The 22,174-nt window shown below is 33.5% G+C and overlaps 5 protein-coding genes across 9 annotated transcripts; 3 read left to right on the forward strand and 2 right to left on the reverse strand.

Moving 5' to 3' along the window:
* Positions 1–69: 69 nt before the first annotated feature.
* On the forward strand, positions 70–3,012 carry LOC141692688 (multiple organellar RNA editing factor 2, chloroplastic-like). Its single transcript, XM_074497600.1, has 4 exons — positions 70–576; positions 1,578–1,675; positions 1,761–1,826; positions 2,572–3,012. Exons 1-4 carry the CDS (start codon positions 179–181, stop codon positions 2,712–2,714), a joined length of 705 nt encoding a protein of 234 aa, XP_074353701.1. The 5' UTR covers positions 70–178; the 3' UTR covers positions 2,715–3,012.
* Positions 3,013–3,718: 706 nt separating this feature from the next.
* Positions 3,719–6,361, reverse strand: LOC141689124 (rho GDP-dissociation inhibitor 1-like). Its single transcript, XM_074493313.1, has 5 exons — positions 6,042–6,361; positions 5,502–5,565; positions 5,188–5,409; positions 4,344–4,468; positions 3,719–4,013 (listed from the first exon to the last, which is right to left on the reverse strand). The coding sequence occupies exons 1-5, from the start codon at positions 6,198–6,200 to the stop codon at positions 3,945–3,947; spliced, it is 639 nt and encodes a 212-aa protein (XP_074349414.1). The 5' UTR covers positions 6,201–6,361; the 3' UTR covers positions 3,719–3,944.
* A 2,058-nt stretch (positions 6,362–8,419) lies between these two features.
* LOC141691733 (protein NPGR2-like) lies at positions 8,420–13,514 on the reverse strand. 5 transcript variants are annotated; one of them, XM_074496491.1, is made up of 7 exons: positions 13,476–13,514; positions 13,173–13,234; positions 12,079–12,353; positions 11,642–11,894; positions 9,626–10,839; positions 9,259–9,412; positions 8,420–9,072 (listed from the first exon to the last, which is right to left on the reverse strand). In XM_074496491.1, the coding sequence occupies exons 3-7, from the start codon at positions 12,337–12,339 to the stop codon at positions 8,756–8,758; spliced, it is 2,199 nt and encodes a 732-aa protein (XP_074352592.1). In that variant the 5' UTR covers positions 12,340–12,353; positions 13,173–13,234; positions 13,476–13,514; the 3' UTR covers positions 8,420–8,755. The 5 variants fall into 5 exon arrangements, with proteins under 5 accessions (XP_074352592.1, XP_074352591.1, XP_074352590.1 ...); XM_074496490.1 differs by having other exon boundaries at positions 12,079–12,363; positions 13,476–13,492; XM_074496489.1 differs by lacking the exon at positions 13,476–13,514 and having other exon boundaries at positions 13,173–13,420.
* Positions 13,515–14,920: 1,406 nt separating this feature from the next.
* LOC141691112 (uncharacterized) lies at positions 14,921–17,028 on the forward strand. Its single transcript, XM_074495855.1, has 3 exons — positions 14,921–14,949; positions 15,487–16,002; positions 16,176–17,028. Exons 1-3 carry the CDS (start codon positions 14,921–14,923, stop codon positions 17,026–17,028), a joined length of 1,398 nt encoding a protein of 465 aa, XP_074351956.1.
* A 378-nt stretch (positions 17,029–17,406) lies between these two features.
* On the forward strand, positions 17,407–18,160 carry LOC141691113 (uncharacterized). Its single transcript, XM_074495856.1, has 2 exons — positions 17,407–17,813; positions 18,082–18,160. The coding sequence occupies exons 1-2, from the start codon at positions 17,407–17,409 to the stop codon at positions 18,158–18,160; spliced, it is 486 nt and encodes a 161-aa protein (XP_074351957.1).
* Positions 18,161–22,174: the final 4,014 nt, after the last annotated feature.

The raw sequence follows: 22,174 nt of genomic DNA on the forward strand, positions 1-22,174 counted from the left end.
GATTTTTTGAACATCGTGCATTTAGCAATCACGAAAAAGAAAGGGGCAGTTTATTATCTTTCATTTAAATGCAAACAAAATCCAATCCAATAACAAAAACCTAAAAACCCTTTTCTATACATACACCATCACTATATACACACACAGATATCATCACTCCATTTCATCACTATCAACAATGGCATCAACCCCTCTTTTCCGTTCAATCCTGACCGGCCGATCATCCCCCACTCTCCTCCTCATCCCCAAACGCCTTTTTTCCACCTCCCCACCTTTAATAGGATTCACACGCGCTGCGCGTGCAACACAAACTCTCACACACAAGCTTCACGCGCCGACACCACTTCGCCATAGCTTCATTAGGTGTAGGGTTAATCGGTCCGGCGGCGCGTACTCGCCGTTGAACTCGGGAAATAGTGGGTATAGTGATAGACCTCCCACGGAAATGGCGCCGTTGTTTCCGGGTTGTGATTATGAGCACTGGTTGATTGTGATGGATAAACCGGGTGGAGAAGGTGCTAGTAAGGATGAGATGATTAGGTGTTATATCGAAACCCTTGCCAAAGTTCTTGGAAGGTAATGTTATTAGCCTTGGAACCGGAAAATTTTATTCATTTATCGAGATTATTGGTTGAAGTTAAAAATGTGTTGTCTTCTGGACAGAGGAAAAAATATTAATTTAACGAAAATTATATAGTGTTGTATTTTATAAGTGATATTAATTATTGTTTAGTAATTTATGTGTGTGTTTTATATTGTTAGTACTTTGATGGACTAGGAGGAAATGTTGGAAGCTGGATTGTTGTACTAATGTAGTAAAATTGAGCCTAACAAAGAGGCTTCTGTTTGGCTCCACCGGAAAGCTCGAAACTTGAGTAGTTTAAGCCTGCTGAATAGTTTCAGTAATTTGACTTGACTGAAACTTGATAGATGTGAGCTCAGCTCGAAAGCTCACATTAACTATGTTAACTACTGTGTTTAGGTGGAGAATACAAATTAATTTGATAATGTGTCTGATGAGTGAAAATTTATTAGTAAGTAATGGTTGAAGAAGAAAGATCTTTTCTTGAGCTGAATTATGTGATGCTGGAGCTCAATCATTTCTCGAGCCAACTTCAAATATTTACAAGAGCTCGTTCAAGTAGCTAAGAAGTAACTTGACCAGTTTAAACCCCCGGTGGAGGTGTATGAAGATACAGCACTTCTTTGGTCGTAAAGTTACTTCTCCGTGGTTGAAAATTATTAATCATGTGCAGATGCATTATATTCTAGGTTTGCTAGATTTTTAAACCTCATCTTCAAGAGTTGTGTGAGTTCTGACTTCTGATAATACATGTATTGATTTTGTGCCTGTTTATTTAAAATATTATTAAAACCCCTTCCCCTCTTTTTATTTGTTAACTGTCAATATAAGTGTTCCTTGGGAAGGAATATATCAATAAACTTCTATAAGAGTAACTTTGACCAGTGATCAAATTCTATTATTGTACCATTTAAAGTGTAACTATAAATTACTCTTCATGGTAATTTTAGACTCCGTGTTTTAGCTGAATATTGTGGCATGTTTGATTTATCAGTGAGGATGAAGCAAAGAAGAAGATTTACAATGTATCTTGTGAGAGGTACTTTGGATTTGGATGTGAGATTGATGAGGAGACATCTAATAAGCTTGAAGGTTTGTATTTTCCCTGTATACGCTGTGCTTTATATGCTTACTTGATTTTCTACCTCGATGCTACTTGTTTTCATATGTTGCACAGGTTTGCCTGGTGTTCTGTTTGTGCTTCCTGATTCCTATGTTGATGCTGAAAACAAAGACTATGGAGGTAGGCTTGGTCTACATTCTACACTACATATCATTTTGTTTGTGGGTCTTACATATTTCTGCTATACCAATATTCTTCTTGCTAAATTACTATGAACTTGCCACTTCCATTTTCTTTTTAAAGTTGAAAAGGAATGAAAGGTATTTCTTTTCCCATGTGCTTTTCTATTCATTCGTGTAAGGCTCCATGTTTTGTTTTTTAGAAGCAGCAAATATATCTAACAGTACTATCTGGCTTGCTAAACATAGATTCAGGGGTGCAACTGTACAACTCATTTTATACGTCCAAACTCCAAAGCATATTATAGTAATAGAGGGAAGCGAATCAATAACACCTGATCATTTGTTTGTTCAAAACTTTGGAGTTTGAGGTTCACGGAGATAAAACATGAGTTTTGTTTTCTTGACTGGTTTAGTAACTATAATATAGAAATTTGACTTGGCCTTTACAGCCCAAGTAGAATGAACTCAATTTGGTTGAAAGAGCAGCATTGCTCGTGGATATATATTAACATATCGATGCCATTTCTTGACGTTATTAAACTTGCCGCAGCGGTATATTGGTGTATCTATGATAATATGATATTCTTTGATAGAAACATCTTATATAAAACAGCAGAATTTTTGTTGTCAGTTACCTTTATTTAGCCGAGATTGAGTTCGTATTGACTTTGTAACTACACTGCTTATACCAAATTTATTCCTGCTAAATACTCTGTTATTATCTTTTTGTCATGATTTACCAGCTGAGCTTCTAGTAAATGGTGAGATTGTCAAAAGGTCCCCTGAGAGAGAACGCAGAGTGCAGCCAGTACCTCAAAGAGCTCAGGACAGACCAAGATACAATGATCGTACCCGCTATAATAACAGACGTCAAAACATGCGATAAAAAGTGGTGAAACCCTTGATAGCAGCAGCAGCGCTCATATGAAAAGAGGTTTAGCTGTGAAATATTTGTAACTAAATTGTCTTTGTAGAAGAAATGTTTGCTCCTATTTCATTATTATGTAATAATAAATTGGAGAAACTGGATATTAGTTGATTTGATCGATGCGACTTGAGGCACATTCTGTTATCTATGTAATTAATGCTATCCATGGATGTGCTGAACTTTTATTGTGATCCATACCTAGTAAATAGTAATGTCACAGCTGATAGTTGGCTGCTGAATGACTTCTTTTCTGCAACTTTATGGTTTGTTGGCTGCACAGTGGCTTCTTCTCTCTGAAACTATATTGTTTTAAGACATCTTATATTTTTTACAGATAAAAATGCTTTAAAATATAATCAAAAGAACTGCTTAAAAACAGACCAACCTAAACTCTGTTTTTAACATGATCTCTATACATGTGCATTATCAACATTTCCCAATTTTTTCTGAACAGTTATGTCAATTGGATATTCATTGTAAAGCATACAGCAATATTCACAGCCAGTTCAGCTACACTTGACTTTATTATAGCAACATATAATGTCCAAATTCCAACTATACATGTATGTATTCATTGTTCTCACCTGCAGTATCTGCTGCCTAATTATGGGGTGTAATATTACGGCAAAATCAAGTTAAAAGTTTCAATAAAACAATAGTGATGCCCTGATCTCTAGTATCCTTTTCATATTCTCCTTGTCTTAAAAATATATCTATTTTAATGGTAAACAAGAAACACGGCAACATGACTTCTGTTTAAACGGGGAGCTTTCATAGAGAACAGCCTCTTTATTCTCGAATTAGAGTATAGGTGTGTGTATATCTACCTTCCATCTCTCTACTCGGTTAATCTGAGTACATCGGATACCCCCTACGTTTAGTTTGGTTTGGTTTAAACGAAAAGTATTGTTAATGTAAAACTTGCTTGCTGTTGTCAACTAGAAATTAACCAAAAACCAATAGCACCAATTAATTGTACCACAAACTGAAACATTACCAATCAGAAACTTTTGACAAACTAATGAATCGCAGCTTATAGTAGAATGTACTTTGAGCAAGTCAAACTTTATATATCTGTCATGACCACAAAAAGCATATCTAACAGAATTTATAAACCAGGATCAAGTTTGGTCCCCAAAAAGAAACACACTTCAAGAATGAAGACCTCAAACTTGCACAAGCACCTCGCTAACATCGCTTTTTTATTTCAAAGGAATAATTGAGCTCCATATGACACCTTCTGTCATCATCTTCAAACTGTGTGAAAGAGTTACATTACAAGAAGAAACAGAGTTGAACACAGTATTATAGGAGTTTATACGAATGTGTGTGTGTGTGTATTAAAATCATCTGATTAGTACAGAATAGAAGTTGAAGTTTGAGAAGCTAAGTCCAAATACATGTTACAACTTGCAACATATCTTTTATCTTGTGAACAGCTTCTTTTTATATATTGTGCATATCATAAATAATAACATCTGAGTGTTCATATGAACATTATTGGCAGAGTAATTCAAAGTATACGGTTAATTGTCGATATATTTAAATAAAGTATTTACTAGAGGGACAAGAACTGTTCTACTCTACCTTAAGCTTTGCTGTGTATATCCCTCTTGCAAGCACACCGGATGGAGTTGTTTCCTCTTCTAAGGTATGCACATACGGTTCTCGTTGTGGAGCAAAAGTTCCTAACATTCCTTTGCTTCGATCAACTGGAATTAATTCATAAGTAACATATAAGCTGGAATGAAGACACAAAAGGGCAGTCGGAAACTGTAACCTATATTAATTTGGTCAATAGTTATAACTTAAATGACTAGAAAATGAATTTATCAATGTGTCATCATATCCGTGCTTTACAATTTTTAAATAGGAATTTAAAAAGGCCATAAAAGAGCAGAACATTCTCATTGCTTCATGTTCATGCGGTGTATTTGTGTCATCATTCATTATAGATATGTGCTTCACAATTTTAAACAGTGATTAAAGAAACAGGCCACAAAAGAGCAGAACATTATTGTTGCTTCTTGTTCTATGTGCACACAATTTAATTAATGTAATTATTTACCAACTGATAGAAGGTCTACATAAGAAATAGCATCTATGTGCTTCCAGAAAAAATATACTTGAGTTGTGCTATGAAGCTCAAACAGAAGCACTGTCACATAATAACACAGTTTGAAAACGTAAATAGAAGCATTTGGTTTGGACCAATCTCCACCAGGTTAAACAATATTAATTGTTGTATCGAGGCAAAGAATTACAGGGCTGGAGGTCACTGAGCTAGAGCCAGGTACAACGTACAACTAAGCTCCTAAAACTCTTTGATAGTAAACAAAAAAGGTAAGCAATTAAATTTGGCTGCAAGTACAAGTGTACAACCCTAACATATCAATGATAACATCAGTATCAAGAAAGATCAGAATGTAACCTTGCATTCCTCCCTTCCATACTGCATTTGTATAGGTCAGGCCAGAGACAATGTTGTGCAATACCGTGAATGTTAACTTAAGCCGGTACTCAGATCCCTCCTTGAGTGTAAAGAGAGGCTTCCCATTTTGAAGTTTGTCGACAGGCAGAGTAGTATTAATCTCTCCAAAGTCATTAGACAAAATTCCTATAGAGTGGAATGTGACCTCAGGATCCATTTGTCCTAACAAAACAAATACCAGTTTATGAAATGGAACAAACCAAAAGCCAAGTGAACAGACTTTACAATCAATAAGCATAAAGTTAATTACAGACCATTCAAATCGCTTTCAACACAACCAAGTAATTGTTCTTTCCATCTCTTCAAGCTTTCATCATCCTGCAAAAAATGATTAATCCCCAAAAGATACAGATTGTTGATTACAAAGCAACTGAATCAGTAATAGCACTTCCGAAACAAAATTCAAAAAAGACAGTCTATGTTTAAAAAGAACAAACGAAGGATTCCCTTTATTATCCTTCTTCCTTCTCTGAATACTTGAAAATCTAATGTACCAAAAAAAAATATATTGTACCAATTTCAAATAAGAATGGATCCAACATCCAGAATTACAATGTGGAGACTAAAATGTTAAATGTATGCAAAACAAGATTACATACAACTACATTAAGCTGAAACCATTATATTTTTTTAGACTTTGAGCCAACATCAGAGAAATGGTAAAATGAATAAAGCACTGAACTAAAATCAAAAGAAGAATACAAATAAGACCCTTGAAGGGTTAGTTACTATCAACAAATTGAAAGTGGTATGAAGATTAGTCAATAAGCACAGAAAATAAGAGTAATAAAAACCTTGTCTTTCTCAAGCTGATCTTTAAGAGGGACAGGAGGAGCAGGAACAAAATCACCAATAATCTCATTTCTTTCTACATCTTCTTGATCATCATCATCAACAACAACAAAAGACTTCTCAGATGACTGTCCTGCCTCTTCTCTCTTTCCACCATCCATCTCTCTCTCTCTCCACAACAACAACAAACTCTAAATTTTCACCTATTAAAAAGCCTTTACTGAATTAAAAGAAAGTAAATTTTGGTGGGGCCAGTTTGTTCTGTGTAGGGTTGTCTTTTAGTGTGTGTTTGTAGTACTTTTGTCTTCTTGGAGACTGTAATGTCAAAGTAGATTTGGGAAGTAGATACAGTATCATGTTTCAGACAGTGACTGTTCATTCTTGGTGAGCTCATTTTGAACTTTTGTCCACTAAAGCTACTCTCTTTTTACGGTTCACACTTTATATTCAACTGGAATAACCACACTGCTACAGACTATTTTCAAGTAATGTTCGGTAACACAGAGGTTATGATTTTTGAAGTTACGTAATAGAGAGGTTATAATTTTTAAATTTCAGTCAACAAGGGTTTTCTAGAAAATAAAATGTATTGTCTTTTATTATTAATTTGAAATATACTAAAAATATCACTCGAAATATTTTATACTCAATAATTATTTAAACCGTTAATTGATGAAATACTATGTTGCATTTACCATTTTTTGTAAGTTTTGATGATTCTGGTCACGATAGATTTTGGTTATATGTGATTTTTGAGTTAAAAATATGTTGATACTAACCGTATTTTATATAGGTCCAATATTTATGGGTAAATGTAATTGAAATTTGTTGTATTTGGATGTCTACGTAAAATTAAACTTCAGTAATCTCGTATTAAAGTGTTAGTATAAAGTTGTTAAATTCCTGGCAACATATGTAGACTACAATATAAATACGTCAAATGAGGTGTATGTATTTTTAAAATATGATATAATGTTGGTTGCGTTGATATAGGTCAAACATAGATTATTTCTAGCATATAGATTAAGATATCGTTATTTTAATCTTTGTCGGGCTTTTATTTATAAATGATTCTAACCTTTAATTTCAATAATAATATTTATTTATTTTCAACCGTGAGTCTTTTATCTGATCTGATAGGTTAGATACTACATTGAAATTAATTGGGTTTCTAGCTTCTACCAGCAAACACACATCTTGAAAGTTTGGACGATCAATAAATTTTGTGACGACTCATGTCAAATTTCACGAGTTAGTAAATTTTGTCCAAGTTAGCAAATTTGATACATATTAATTATTGAATTGACCTTATAAAAAATATTAAACATATTTAATTTATTGATATTAAACATTCTTTTTTGTATTGATCAGATGTCTTCGTCAGACTCAAAATTCAAATTGACTAAAATTACGTAGTGAATCAATTTATTTATTTTTTCTAAAAAAGAATGATAATGAAAATAAGCAGGAGTTTGGATATTCCTTTATTAGTAAGATCAGGATATCTCTAGAGCTAGGCATGCGATAATATATGAGGTAGCAGAGAGGAGTGATGAGCCACTATGCCGATAGCCAACTAGTAAATCTCATCTATCTCGTGCTTTTTTTCTCTTTTTCCAATCCCTCATGTTGAAAAAATCGGTTCACATAGCCAAATGACGAATATTTTTTTTAAAAATGGACCAAATTTTAAATTCAAATTAAAAAGAAGTATTTCAAGTAATTTTTTTATAAAAAAATTAGGTCAAATTATGATTTCGAATTCAACTTAAAACACCGACTCTTTATAATTGTGATATATATGCGATTTTTTTTTATATTTCAAAAAACTATAGGGATTTGTTAATTTTAATTTATATAAAAAAGGTTTAAAACATATTTTTAAACTTATAAATTATTAATAAATAAGGTAATGATTTGTTAATGTATTATGTTTGAACTTATATTTTAATTAAATTTATTAAAATTAACTCCACAAATAATTCAATATTTATGTTTAAAATTAAATAAAATGTCTCAGTATTGAATAAAACTCACATATTATATGTATTATGAAAAACACAAGTGATAATTTGGTATAATGATTTTAAAAATATATTAGTGAATGAGCTTATTAAGGTTCAACTCCCATTACCAACATTTTTTAAAACCTCTTGTCGAATTTTGGTCAAGTAACATCTTATTTTTCTCTTTTGATTAATATTATAAAAGATATTGGCGTAATTTTAGGATATATAGTACATATACACTTCATAACTAAATAATTTTCTGGCCATATGTTTCAGAACAAGAAAATTGAAAAATAAATAGTATAAGTTGAAACCACAAAATAAATATGATTGTGAAAATGAAACAATGATATTTGATCAATCATAATACATCTCAAAACTGATTTGTTTTATTTCATTTTTATACATGATATACAGCTATACATTCAGGAAATTACAAGTTATCGCAAAGTTAACACATTTACAAATAGTGTCACTACAATTATCATAACAAACTACAACTAAACTACAGGCATGAAGGCACAGGGCAGTACAAGTTTTTAACAAAGTAACTTCATTTGTGTTATCTTTTTTCCGTCAAGATTATTCGTGTTATCTTTGAAATGGAACAGTGTAACTAAATTTCTATACATTTTGCTCATGAGACCCGTGTAAAAATTTCGTCAAATAAAACTTCTGTGAAATCGGAGAAAGGATATACTTGAAGATCATCTGAAAGGCTCGACAGGTGCAGTATCCTCAAGAAATGTAGTAGCTTCAAAACACTCAGCAGCTTCTAGTGCCAATGCAGCGCCCTTATCTTTGTACAGCAGACCTAGATTATACCATGCAGAGTGGTTCATTCTGTCAAGCCGTAGTGCTTCTGTCAGTAAGCTTCTGACAAGTGGAAGTGATCGTTCACCAAACCGTCTGAGAACCACAGCCATTGAAACAAGACTTGGGACATGTGTTGAATCGATATCTAAAGCAATTGCAAAAGCTTTAAGAGCTTCGTGGTGGTTACCCTTTGCTTCATTAAGCGCACCTGGAACAAGTTAACTCCCGATTACATCATTTTGGAATTGCTATAAGTTTTAGTATATAGCTGGAAATCGCAAATTCTTCGTGTTTTGATCCAGTACATGTCATACACACACACAAACACACATTACACATGCTCTAATTAATCGAAGATAAAAAGAGACATTAATTTAATTAAAGATGTGCATACCAGTGGCATGCCATCTAGATGCAGAATATATTTTAATGGCCTTTGATTTCGAGAGACAAATCTCAGCATCGTGCAACTTTGACAAGCTTATATACACAAAAGCTAGATTGTGCCATGTCTCCAACTCCAAGCTCCTACAACGATTTGCAGAGTCCTGTCCAATCAGTACAAAGTAAATTATAATAATATTCGAAGAAGCAAGAGAAACGTATATTTCTAGAAGTAAATGGCAAAAGAATGACCCATCCGTATATTTAAAAGCAAAACTAAATAAAATGCAAGTAAAGTTTTGAAAGAAGGGTACAAGAATTTAAAAACCCAAGGACATTGACATGCACATATTCTGAAGCTACATGAAGTGACCTACCTCATGAAGTTTTTTCTCATATCTATAGCTTTTGGTACGAATTTGAAGAACGGCAAGAAGCTGCGTGTATGTTTCGATAGCATCCTTTAATTTACCCTGTGCTATCTGGACTTTAGCTTTAACTCGAAACAGTTCTCCTTGATCCCATTTCTGTGTCTGCTCTAGTGCTGCATTGACAATTGCTATGGCATCATCAAGTCGCTTTTGAGCAGATAATATCCTAGCTATCAACACCCATCCTAAAATATTAGATCCCCCTTCCAATCTAAGCAGGGACTTCGCGTAGTGAAGTGCAGGAACCAATTTCCTCTGTTCAGCATACTCCAAACTGAGATGATATACGATACTGCTATTGCTTAGATTTGTCATTCTTAAGGCTGTTTCCAGGGACTGGATAGCTTCGGACTGCTTCTCAGTTCTTTCAGAATCTGTTAGAGCTAATCTAGATTGTGCTGCCCGTGAGATGCCGAGTAAATAGTTGGCAACACCTGCCATCTGGTCACATCTACCTTTCAAATTCTCCATAGCTCTGAATGCAAACTTTGTGCCATCCTCATAACTACCACTCTCGTTGCAGATCTTGGAAGCCATCAATAATGATGGCAAGTGATTTGGATCCTCACTACTATGCAACAATTTTCTCAACAAATTTAAAGCACTACAATCATCTCCTTCCCCGTGATAACAGAGGGCTAGCGTGTAATACATTTCTTTTCTATCAATGATCCCAGGAAACAATACTTCTAGGTGATTAGCCAAAGTCATTCCTCCTCCGCAAAGAGATAAAGCATATTGCAGGTGATACAGAATAGTTGGGTCCCAGTCAATTAATCTAAGATATACTTTTCTTAGTAATATCATTAAGAGAAGAATAGCCTCCTCTATGTTACTTTTAGGTACATACAAACTATCCAGTTGGGAACGAAGGGTTGGAGGACTGGCTTCTACACTACTGTACAAAAGAAAAGTGGCAAACTCTTTTTGTATCTTAGCTACAGTTTCTGCCTTTAGGTTCCGGTAAAAGAGAAGAGCCCGCCGAAATGACAGTATAGCTTCACGTGGAGAGTCATAAAGTTTCCACAATTCTGGAAGCAACTCGATCGCATTATTAAGTGTTTCCTGCAATTTAGAGTCAGCACCAAAGTTTTTAGGAAAACCAGCAGGTAATGAAGATTCAACAATATCCAGAATAACTGTGCATGATTGAGCAGCCTCTGCAAAAAAGCGCAAGAGTCATATAAGTGTTCGAATTGCAGTTATCTGGTACAAGTAATCTTGTAATAACTGTCTATATTAATAACGGAGGCATGAAAACAGTAAAAACCCATGTATTGCGAGTAGATGACGGTCACAGAGGGAGAGATTTATCCTAATTCTTATATTGACATTCCAAATAAAACTTTGTTACCCCGATCTTTCAAGATTAGCTGTGTACCCACATCGAACACCTCACAACTCATTGTTTCAAGTTTACCTTGGTCTTCTAGTTAGATGTTTATAATACTAGCTTGGCTTGGGGTTAAAATTGATAAATATATTCTGAACCCAAACTATTTTATACTAGAACCTAGTCAACTGAACGTACTTTTGAATGCCTGTATTTTTATTACAGTTCCTAGTCAGATTTCACTAATATTAGTGATTTGATAGGCTCATAGTTATTTATTATGCGAAGAAGCTGTCTTTCAGTTGAATTCAGTGCAGCAATAAGTGGTAAATGCTATATATGGTCATATAGACTAATATAACAAACAAGGAAATTTAAAGGAACCTATTCTTCTTACTTGATTTTACAAACTCTCTATAGCTTTCTTAAGTACTAAAAGTAGAATGGCATTATATCTCACAGGGCTGTATTTAGAATTAAAAAAAAACACAGTACTGTTACAGCTCAACTTTTCAGGCATTTTAAATTTTTCGAAATGTAGTTACTGTTTCTAAAATTATAAGTTTTCATGAACTTTGCAGAGAAACTGCAACCCCATGTTAAACTTATGGACTATACTCCAAAATTACCTTTATACCTCCCTAAGATTTGCAATGATTTTGTTTTCAGAAAGACGGCTTCCAAGAGCAGACTGACAGCATGTATGGACATTGGTGGGATAGCATAATTACGTGAGCTCCTTTTTAGAGTTTCTACATTTGCACCAAGAGTGGTTTTCATTTTCTGTGTGATTGCAGCAATATCTATTCCTTCGAACACATGTAGTGCAGCTTCTATGTTTCCTTTTTGATACTCAAGTCTTCCTAACAAAGCTCTTGCTTCCTAAAAAACATGCACAGAAGATTAATAAGGACAGCGTGAAAGATGAGAAACAAGACTTGAATAATGTGAAAGAATAGAGGACCGGGACATAAAAAAATGTAACAGTATGAGATTAACATAATTCACTTAAAGAAGTGTTCAGGTAATTAAGAGCTGTTGCAGCAAAAATTTGATAAAGAAAAACCTCGTAATTCAAAGAACCATTCTCCCGCAGAGATAATTCAGCTTCCTCAATTTTGCCAGTATCTGGTTCCTGTTCAGCATCAACGGCTCGAGTCGAATGCACACTAGCTGAATAGTCCCTCGTAGCTAATGATTCGGATGAAGAGATCATTTCATCTGGTTTTGATTGCTCCCCTGAATGGAGGCAAATTATCAATGCTTTGAGTCTTTTAGTTATTCTTGTTTTCACACGTCCCTTGATCCAATTCTCATTCTTCATCATTCAGCTTCGCCCTTCTGGACAATCCTTAAAAACATGAATATCGAGATAAACTTAAAGCATATAAAAATTTTGCAGTCCAAAAGTCAAAAGAAAGTTTACGATTGAGAACATGAACACAAATTATACCTAAAACCATCAAGCAGTAGGTCTAATTAACTATAATAACATAATTCTTGTACAAAGTAAAAGTAGGACGCACATTATTTACATAAATAAAACAATAATTTTGAAACAAATATACCAAAATAGCACTGCACGGACTCTGCTATCCAGTCACAAAGATCAACACTTTCGGCCACTAAACCAAAGAACTGATCAATTTTAAAAGAAAACCCGGTTCTACACTATCCCATCACAAAGATCAAAACTTTCAATTAATAAACTAGCAATTCATCAACTTTAAACCGAACCCAATTCAGAACTCCAAAAAAGAAAGCAAAAAAAAAAAAAAAAAATCATACCAAGTCCAATATATACAACATTTTACCCTTATTTCCATCTTTTAAAACAGACTATTTACCGAATATCATGATCATAATTTATAACTACAGCCTATAACAAACACACACTTGACCATCGCACTAAAAGCGACCTATAGCGACCTTTCAATCAAGAACTCCATAAATTATACCCAATTCAACCTAAAAACCACCCAAAATTCTCCCAATTCACCAACCCAAAAACCCAACTTAACCCTTCTCATGCAAGAACTAACTGCCAATAAATTCAAGAAATTCAACAACACCCAACTCAAATTAACCCACAAAAAACATGAAAAAAAACCAAAAATTACTTAAATAAAATAAACCATGATCACCAATAAGATCACTGACCTTTATGCAGCAGACAGAGCAGAAAGATACACAAAATGAGTAAAACACAATGCCCATTTGCTCTGCAATCAAAAGGCCATCACTTTATTCTAAAGAATCAAGCAAGAATTTTCAAGATATGTTCTTTTCTTTTGCTTCACTTCTCTTTATAATATTTTTATTTATTTATTGTAAGATTACGGTGAATTATAAAAAAAAATAGTAGAAGCAACCCAGATGATAAAGTTGACAAATTGGGATGTGGATTAAAATATAATTATGGTAAACGTATATTTAATTGATCTCCAAGGAGAAGCCTTTGACCTGTGTCCTTGCAGGCTTTGACCTGTAGACTAGAGAGTACTCTCGGGTTCTTGAAAATTTTCTTAAATGACGTGATAAAATATGTGATATGTTTTAACTTGTGAGTGCATATATAATATTTTGATATTTTTTAATTAGATTTTTTGATATTTATTATTCAATAATACTAGTGAATTATAATTAAATTAGTTTTTATAAGTTTGTTTTTTTTATTTATAATCAAAATATTATTTTAAGAGTATTAGTTAAAAAAAGAATAACAAGGCTTTTATTAAAAAAAAGGTATTTAAACAAAGAGAAAGAAAGAGAAAAAAAATAAGAGTTTGCGTTACTTGTTACTTTAATAAGAGAAGAGAGGATAGAGAGAGAAATAGAAAATAGATGGAGATGGATGGAGATGAAAGAACTTTTTGGAGATTATGAATTTGACGTTTGTGCATTTGGGGTTTTGAAATCGGTGTTAGCATTCTCGATAACTCAAATCTCGATGATATCTTCTTTCACACTCTTTGTCTTTGTATCATTACTCTAAACTAGCTCTATAATCCGTGCAACATCCTCTAAATGGCTCGAATTGATAATTTTTCAATTATAATTTTTGACAGTATATTCATGTTATTTCTTAGTGGATTAATGACATTAATGTATTTATTCGTGTATATGAGTATTTTTTTTACTTTTTTGGGCTGTGATTATACAATCGCAAAATATATTTTTTGATATTTAAGATTAAGTTGAAACAATAAGGTCTCAAGTAATATACTTACCCGTGCAAGGCACTAGCATTTTTAAATGTGAATAAATAATATTTTAAAATAACTATACATTTTAATGCTAAAAGTAAGATAAGTGGAGTGCATGATTGCTGATCTTGATAAAAGTATATTTTGTTAGACTATTGATCCATTCGACTCGAAGCATGTGTCGTAATATTAATGATCCTAGTTTTTTTTTCTTATATACATGAATGTTAGATATTTGTTTTTTTTCAAAAAGGAAAATAATTAGATATTTGTTATATTTAAATCAAAAAATTTCAACATTACATCACATAAATCTTTAAAAACTTTAATCTAATCTAATTTATCCATTGTATGGAATTATGCATTTTTTAATTGTTCTTGTGTTATTAGAATCAAGAATAATTTATATTATTCGTGCCTTCATTCACTAATCTTGTTTTTTTTCTTAAAAAATGTATTTAATTTATTCATATATAGTTAAAAATTGTTAATATTAAGTAATTAAGTAGTAATTAATTTACGTAATAATGAGTAAGAGTATTTAATACAGACATATTAAATTAGAGGTACTTAATACATGCATATTAAATGAAAATTAATATTAATATACAATTATCAGGGACAATTCAGTAATTTTAATATGATTAAATTGTCTCACAAACCCCCTAATTGCTCTATTATATATATAATAGATTTGTAAGCATGGGCGGACCATGGACTGGGCGGCTGGGGTTGGCTCCAGCCCTGGTCAAATTATTAGAGCCCATTTAATTTTTAGTATAAATTTAAGGCACTTATACATTCAGCCCAGATAAGATTATTTGAAGCCCAGTTAATATACATAAGCAACCCAACAAATATTCAAAAATTAGGTCTATAGAATTTGGCAGCCCACTTTAATTCAAAGAATATATTACAACAATAAAAAAAGCATGGCTGCAGAAGCACTACAGAAGCACGTCTCCACATGGGTGATTGTGACTGCCTACCTGCTTAAATAACACAAACCTACTTTAAAAAAAAAATCCTCATCCTAGATTAAATATTAGGACCTCTTTTGTTTATCAAACAGTTCTTTTCCCTGCCACGTTCTCTGCCCCTGCCTGGTTTACTTTTCTTTCACAAAATCAATGTAAGTTTGTTAATTATATAGTTTAACTTTGTCAATTAATTTATTTATATGAATTATATATTTTAGTATTTATGAGCTCTTTAAAATTAAAGACATTGTAAATTTATTCTATTAAAGAATTTTAATTTTGTTGCAGGAATCAAGGTCGGAAAAGAAAGACATTATTTTCTTATTTTCCTACTTCCAATGCTACTCTTGCAAATACTCCTAGTGTTGTAGCTACTTCCAATGTTTCTCCTAATGTTACTCCCACGACTACTCCTAATGCTACAGTTATTTGTACTACTACTACCATTGATCCTACAGCTACTGTCAGTATTACACCTATTACTAGTTATGATCTTCATAGTGCTCCCGCCATAGCTACAGCTACTCCTAGTGCTCTTCCTACATCTACAACTAGTCCTATTGATCTTACATCTCTTGAACGCGACCCTGGTCTTCGTCGTCCTATTTGGAAGTATCCACCTAATGTTCGTGATGATATTAGGCGTGAATATATAAGACTTGAAGCGTGTCAACCTAAACTACATAAAGATCAATATCCACCTACCGAGTTTGGAAATCAACGTCGTCGATTTCAAGCATCTTGGTTCAACTCATGGCCCTGGCTAGAGTATTCAGTTTCAAAAGATGCCGCATTCTATTTTCCGTATTTTCTATTTGAAAAGGATTCATCTTCACAACATGATTACTATTGATGGATTCAAGAATTGGAAAAGAGTTAATGATAATGAGAGATGTCCTTTCTGGTGCATATTGGAAAAGGTTATTCACCTCATAAAAAGCAACGAGTTCTCTTGACGGGTTGACCAATGTTACAAGACATATTGACAAGGTCATAAATTCTCAATCATTGGAAGATGTAAAGAAGAATAGACTGCGCTTGAGAGCTACTATAGAGGCTGTCCAATACTTGAGTTTGCAAGCATGCGCATTACGGGGTCATGATGAATCATCAACTTCTCGTAACAGAGGTAATCTTATTGAGATGATCAAAGTTTTTGGTAGACTAAGTGTTGATATTTCAAATGTTGTCTTGGAAAATACACCAAAAAATGCCATGTATACTTCCCCCAAGGTACAAAAAGATATTTTGTACATCCTTACTTCAAAAATAAGAAATATAATTTGTGAAAAATTAGGAGATTCTAAGTTTTGCATTTTAGTTGATGAATCAATAGACGCATCATATAAAGAACAAATGGCCATTGTGATTCGGTTTGTTGATGTTCATGGTATTATTCGTGAGCGCTTTTTTGATATTGTTAATGTAGCTAATACTACCTCATTAACTCTTAAGAAAGAAATATCTAACGTTCTTACACGGAATAACTTGAGCATTCATAATATGAGGGGTCAAGGATATGATGGTGCTAGTAATATACGTGGTGCATTTAATGGTTTACAAGCTCTATTTCTTAAAGAATGCCCATATGCTTATTATGTACATTGTTTTGCTCACCGTTTACAACTAGCATTGGTTGGGGCTGCTGAGAAACAAGATTCCATTTGGGAATTCTTTTCTATGTTGTCTCATGTTGTAAATATTGTCACTGGTTCTTCTAAACGCCTGTTGGAGTTACAGAATACATATGGAATAGAGGTTGACAATTTTGTGGCAAGTGAAGAACGTGAGACTGGTAGGGGACTTAATCAGATTGGGAATTTACAATGATCTGGATCCACAAGGTGGAGTTCTCACTTTAATTGTATTTGCAGCTTGATTGATAAGTTTAGTTCAATAATTCCTTTGTTGGAAAATATTAAAAATTGTAGTAGTTCTTCTAACTCTGTGCGTGGAGAAGCCAGAGGATCCCTAAAGGCACTGAAATCATTTGACTTTCTATTTGTGCTATACTTGATGCATAAGATCATGGACCTTACAGATTTGCTTTGTCGAGCATTACAAAGTAAATCAATTGATATCTTAAATATCATGGATTTAGTTGCAACAACAAAATAATTGCTACAATCTCTAAGAGATGAGGGTTTTGACGTTCTTTTAGATTATGTCATGTCAGTATGTGTAAAGCATAAAATTGATATACCAGATATGAATGCTCGTTATATGGATGGTATCCAATCTGTGCGACAAATAGATGATATATCAGTTGAGCATCATTATCATTATGATATATTTAACTCTGCAATTGATTTTCAGTTAGAAGAGCTACATTATAGGATCAACGATGATATTGTGCAGCTTTTGAGATTAAGCACATCTTTGGAACCAAAGAACAATTTCAGGTTATTTGACATTGAGCATATTTGTACACTTGCTACTACCTTTTATCCTGCTGATTTTGGACAACAAGAGATGTACCATCTTAAACTTCAACTTGATCATCACAAGATTGATGTGGTTAACCATGCTAAATTTCAGGATTTGTCTACTCTTTCTGATTTATGTCTACGACTAGTTGATACGGGAAAGGCAACACAATACAATTTAATTTATAGGTTGATTTGTCTTGTTTTAACACTTCAAGTTTCTACAACAACTACAGAAAGGGTTTTTTCGACCATAAAATTTGTGACGGCCTCAACCCCGGGTCAGGAGTTGACGTCACCAACAACATGAAACTACAATTATAATACAACCAACTTACTTTATTTTAATATAAACAACTCTCCACAAGATCTTTTCCAGGTTCAAGTCTAATTTAGGTTACACACTTATTACAAACCATCTTATTAAAAACAACCCGCCATGACTATTATTCTACAGCAACTCACAGACCACACTTCGCCAGACACAACCTATTCAGAGGAGCTCGACACAGGAGGAATTGGAAACTGGCCCTTAGCAAAACAACAACAACTCCTAGGCATCTGCAATGCGAAAATATACAAACACACTTGCAAGAGTGAGCGATCAACCGCTCAGCAGTCTATTATATGAATACTAACTAAAGCAGTTTATAATAAACAATTATAGGAACATAAATTACATCTTGTTAGTAGAAAACAACTAAAACAAGTGTAAACAGATAACAACTGAATAACTGTTGAAACTGGATCTTTAATAGCTAGCATGCTCTCTAAATATTTTATTAATAGTGTTGTGTAAATAGTAGGGTTAGGTTTTAGCGTGCTACTTCCATTTTCAAATCATTCGTCCCATCGCAGGACCTATAAAACTAATTGTTCCGTTACGGGAACCATAAAATCACTTGCTCAGATATAAAAGCATTGGATGATCCCTGGTGAGACAGCTGATCAGGCTATCCTATGAAACTTGTTCCGGAACTCAGAGACTAGCTAGGTCTCTGTCACGCTGGGCTGGTGGTTATAATAGGGTGCGCAACCACTTCGCCTCTTACGCTAACTTCCAGGCCGTTACGGGCCTTCTGCGCACACTCATCCAGTTATCTAATCATTTTTATCCAGTTTTCCAAATCACTTACCTATCTCTTATCAAAACAATTATAACACAACATATTTTCCAAAACATTTTCATTTTATTCAGAACTTAGAGATAGGTATTTCAGAAGTTACTTTCCCCCAAAACACAAGTTAGCAAAACAATTTAAAACCCAGGGGATACGTAACTTAAATCATTCTGTTCCACTATGAGAATAAAACAACATTATATTCATATATGCTGAACCATAAAGATATGGTCAGGGGTACTTGCCTTAATACGCTTTAACACTAATTTCTGACTGGCTTTGCACTGATCGGGATGCTAAGGATTTCAACTGGAACCTACAGGAACCAAAATACCTTAAATTAGACGTCCGAATATGCTTGACTGTCCTCGCTAACAACCTACCCATACGTTAACAAACCCGACTCGTAACATTCTCAATATAATAATATACGTATCAACTAGGGTTCACGTCTTCAAAAGTCGGTTCAGTGTTCGTTTTCATAATATAGGTATATTTGTCCTTTTACGAAATGAGGGTTATCGATTTTCGTAAAGTATTTCATCACAACACATAATCAGATTTTGTTTAGAGTACGCTAATATAACTGATCGGCGTTCCGATAGTCATTGAGTACGGCCTCGTATTCCCGTAATATAATTTTTTCGGAAATCGGGCAGCACCTCCTTTGATTATCGGCTAACCCGTCGAACGTCCCGACATCAAATCAATCACAACCAATTCAAACCAACACAATACAATTCCCAAACACCGATTCCAGTCAACACTGTCAATTCTCAAATTCACAAACACGAATTATTCGTTATTATCTGCATTTTATGTCTTAACTCGCATTTTATAACTTTATTCGAAATTTGCTTTTTAAATCATATTTTGTATTTTAAATTATAGGACTCAGAAATGATTCATCACCGTCCACCGTCGGCTCGCCGATGCTCATTGCCGACGGCGGCAAAATCGCGGGTGCCCGGTAAATTCGGGTTTCCAATATCGATTTCACCGATATAACCTTCGAATAATTAAATAGTTAACCTAATAATCATCAAAATTCTCATTCGAATTTATGTATAAAAATGATTCGAATAAATTAAATTATTCAGTCGATAACACAGCAGTAACAGGAGTAACAAAACAGGACAACCACGCGTACGGCCACGCGACGTCACCACCATCTCGCCGGAAACCGGCGAAAGGCGGCGACAGCGGTGGAATAAACACGGCAACAACCAAACTTCAGGCAACCCCAATACAACAACAACTATCTACGCCCACCCGCACACATAAATACACACATAACAATATATATATACGCAGATATGTGTAGCAAGCAAGAACGATTGAAGTTTACTATCGAAAAAATCGCCACCGACCAGAACTTACCGGAAAATAGAAAATCAGGGCGAGGAAAAGAAAGGAGAGAAAGAGGAAGGGAGTAATAGAGAGATTGAGAGAGAAATCAAGAGAGAGAGACGACAGAGAGCGAGAGAGAGATTGGGGATAGATCGAGAGAGAGAGACGTGAACTGCCAAGAATAAAACGGGTTGAACCCCGGTTTTTACAAACCCTTACCCCCCCTTTTTTTTTTATTTTTATTAACCGAATAAACCCCGCAGTAACCTTTATCTGACCGCATTTCTGTTATAACGAGTAGTTCTCGGATAATCAAAATCCGAGTATAAATAAAATATTTTATAAAATATCACCAATAATTAAAAGTTAATAAAAATAGAATTTTCAAAATTTAAAAATACTTTTTAAAACACAATAGATACTCGTTTTGAACGAATAAACGAAACAACACGCAGATAATATTTATCCAAAAAATTACCAAAATAATTCTAAAATTCTCAGAATATTCCAAACTTAATAAAATATGAATTTCAAAATTTTTGAAGAATTCTAGAATTAATTACTGATTATACAATTAAATGAAATCAGAAAATCATTTAACGGTAAATAATCAATAGAATATTGATTACTAAATTTTATAAATTTCTAAAAATAATTAATAAAATTATGAAGCCATAACAATGATTTTAGAGATAATCCCCATATTTATGAAAATAAAACTTAAATAAAATCACCTTTAAATACAAAAACAAAACAACACAGTTCAGTGACTAATTACACAAACGATACTCGAACACCAATAATCACACATAATTAATAAAATATTAACAAAAATGTTAGGTCACACACACTGTAGAGGGGGTGAATACAGTGTATAATACAATCAAATCGAACTTTAATATCTTAAGTAACAGAAAATAAACTTTATTGAAATAATAAACTCTGTTACAGTATGGAACTGTTACCTCTCAGTGATGAATAAATATTACGAGAGCTGCTAGGGTTACAATGAATAATCTTCTCGAATATGATAACACTTATAGTGTAAACCCTATGTCTGTGTTTATATACTACACAGTTACAAGATAATCGCTAATTGATATGGAATATAATTCTGCTTCCTAAAATATATCAATCAGATATCTTTTCTTCCAAGTATTCCATTCTTCACGGAACTCCTTCTTCATGCATATCTCTTCTTATGTTTATCTCGATCTTCTTTCCTTTAATCAGCTACTTTCCTTATCTAATCGTCCTTCAACACTTAAGTTCTGATATCCAACTTCTGATGGTTATCTCCTGATAATATAAGTACTGATATCCTTAAGTCCTGACTTCCATAAGTACTGATTCCCAGTTAAGTACTGATTTATCCTGTTAAGTAAGATCTGAAAACTAAACATAAATCATATTAGCCATGACATTATCAAATATATCTAACAATCTCCCCCAACTTATAAATTAGCATAATATACAAGTTTAACAGATATTTGATGATGTCAAAACCATTAAGTACAAATGCATGAGAATTAGACTAGATAAATACAACTTACAGTCCTTGAAGCTTTACCAATATTTAACTTCTGATAACAACTTCAGTCTGTACAAATATCAGAATTTAAGCAGTTGTAGATCTTTGACTTGGCTTCATCTTCTGATCTCTCTGATGTCAGGAGTTGTTCTTAGATAGTTCTTCAACAAACATCTCTCAGTATATCTAAGTTCATCAATCATTCTCCTTTTGGCATCTTTAAGCTCTGCAGTATCTTCACCAATTTGAAAGATTGCAGCCCTAAGATCATTAATCTTTGCTTTTCTTATATCCTGATCCAGTCTGATCAAATAAGCTTTATCAGACTCAAGATTGAATTCCACAGCCCTGTACCCTAGAAAGGTAGTTATAATTTGAGCAGAATTGGGCTTCATTTCAACTATATCACTCTTGTGATCTCTGTACTTTGGAACATATGTGTTGTCAGACTTAACAGAATAAAGTCTTTTCTGTCTCTGAATCTGATCCTTCAAATAGTTTGCAGCAGTTCCTGTCAATCTGTCATCCACTTGAAGTAAGAATAGTAC

Source organism: Apium graveolens, chromosome 10 (assembly GCF_009905375.1).
Source record: "Apium graveolens cultivar Ventura chromosome 10, ASM990537v1, whole genome shotgun sequence".
NCBI lineage: Eukaryota > Viridiplantae > Streptophyta > Magnoliopsida > Apiales > Apiaceae > Apium > Apium graveolens.

What these genes read in the sequence shown, in the direction of transcription:
- LOC141691112 (XM_074495855.1), top strand. Translation starts at nt 14,921, where the DNA reads ATGGGCGGACCATGGACTGGGCGGCTGGG. An exon ending in CCATGGACTGGGCGGCTGGG is followed by an intron (nt 14,950 to 15,486) that starts GTTGGCTCCAGC and finishes ATTTTGTTGCAG; the next exon opens with GAATCAAGGTCGGAAAAGAA. An exon ending in GATGCCGCATTCTATTTTCC is followed by an intron (nt 16,003 to 16,175) that starts GTATTTTCTATT and finishes CAATGTTACAAG; the next exon opens with ACATATTGACAAGGTCATAA.
- LOC141691113 (XM_074495856.1), top strand. Translation starts at nt 17,407, where the DNA reads ATGAATGCTCGTTATATGGATGGTATCCAATCTGTGCGACAAATAGAT. An exon ending in CAATACAATTTAATTTATAG is followed by an intron (nt 17,814 to 18,081) that starts GTTGATTTGTCT and finishes ATTATTCTACAG; the next exon opens with CAACTCACAGACCACACTTC.
- LOC141689124 (XM_074493313.1), bottom strand. Translation starts at nt 6,200, where the DNA reads ATGGATGGTGGAAAGAGAGAAGAGGCAGGACAGTCATCTGAGAAGTCT. An exon ending in ATCAGCTTGAGAAAGACAAG is followed by an intron (nt 5,566 to 6,041) that starts GTTTTTATTACT and finishes CATTTTTTGCAG; the next exon opens with GATGATGAAAGCTTGAAGAG. An exon ending in ATGGAAGGGAGGAATGCAAG is followed by an intron (nt 4,469 to 5,187) that starts GTTACATTCTGA and finishes AATTAATTCCAG; the next exon opens with TTGATCGAAGCAAAGGAATG.
- LOC141691733 (XM_074496491.1), bottom strand. Translation starts at nt 12,339, where the DNA reads ATGATGAAGAATGAGAATTGGATCAAGGGACGTGTGAAAACAAGAATA. An exon ending in AATCTTAGGGAGGTATAAAG is followed by an intron (nt 10,840 to 11,641) that starts GTAATTTTGGAG and finishes GCTTTTTTGCAG; the next exon opens with AGGCTGCTCAATCATGCACA. An exon ending in ATCTAGATGGCATGCCACTG is followed by an intron (nt 9,073 to 9,258) that starts GTATGCACATCT and finishes AACTTGTTCCAG; the next exon opens with GTGCGCTTAATGAAGCAAAG.
- LOC141692688 (XM_074497600.1), top strand. Translation starts at nt 179, where the DNA reads ATGGCATCAACCCCTCTTTTCCGTTCAATCCTGACCGGCCGATCATCC. An exon ending in GACATCTAATAAGCTTGAAG is followed by an intron (nt 1,676 to 1,760) that starts GTTTGTATTTTC and finishes TATGTTGCACAG; the next exon opens with GTTTGCCTGGTGTTCTGTTT. An exon ending in TGAAAACAAAGACTATGGAG is followed by an intron (nt 1,827 to 2,571) that starts GTAGGCTTGGTC and finishes ATGATTTACCAG; the next exon opens with CTGAGCTTCTAGTAAATGGT.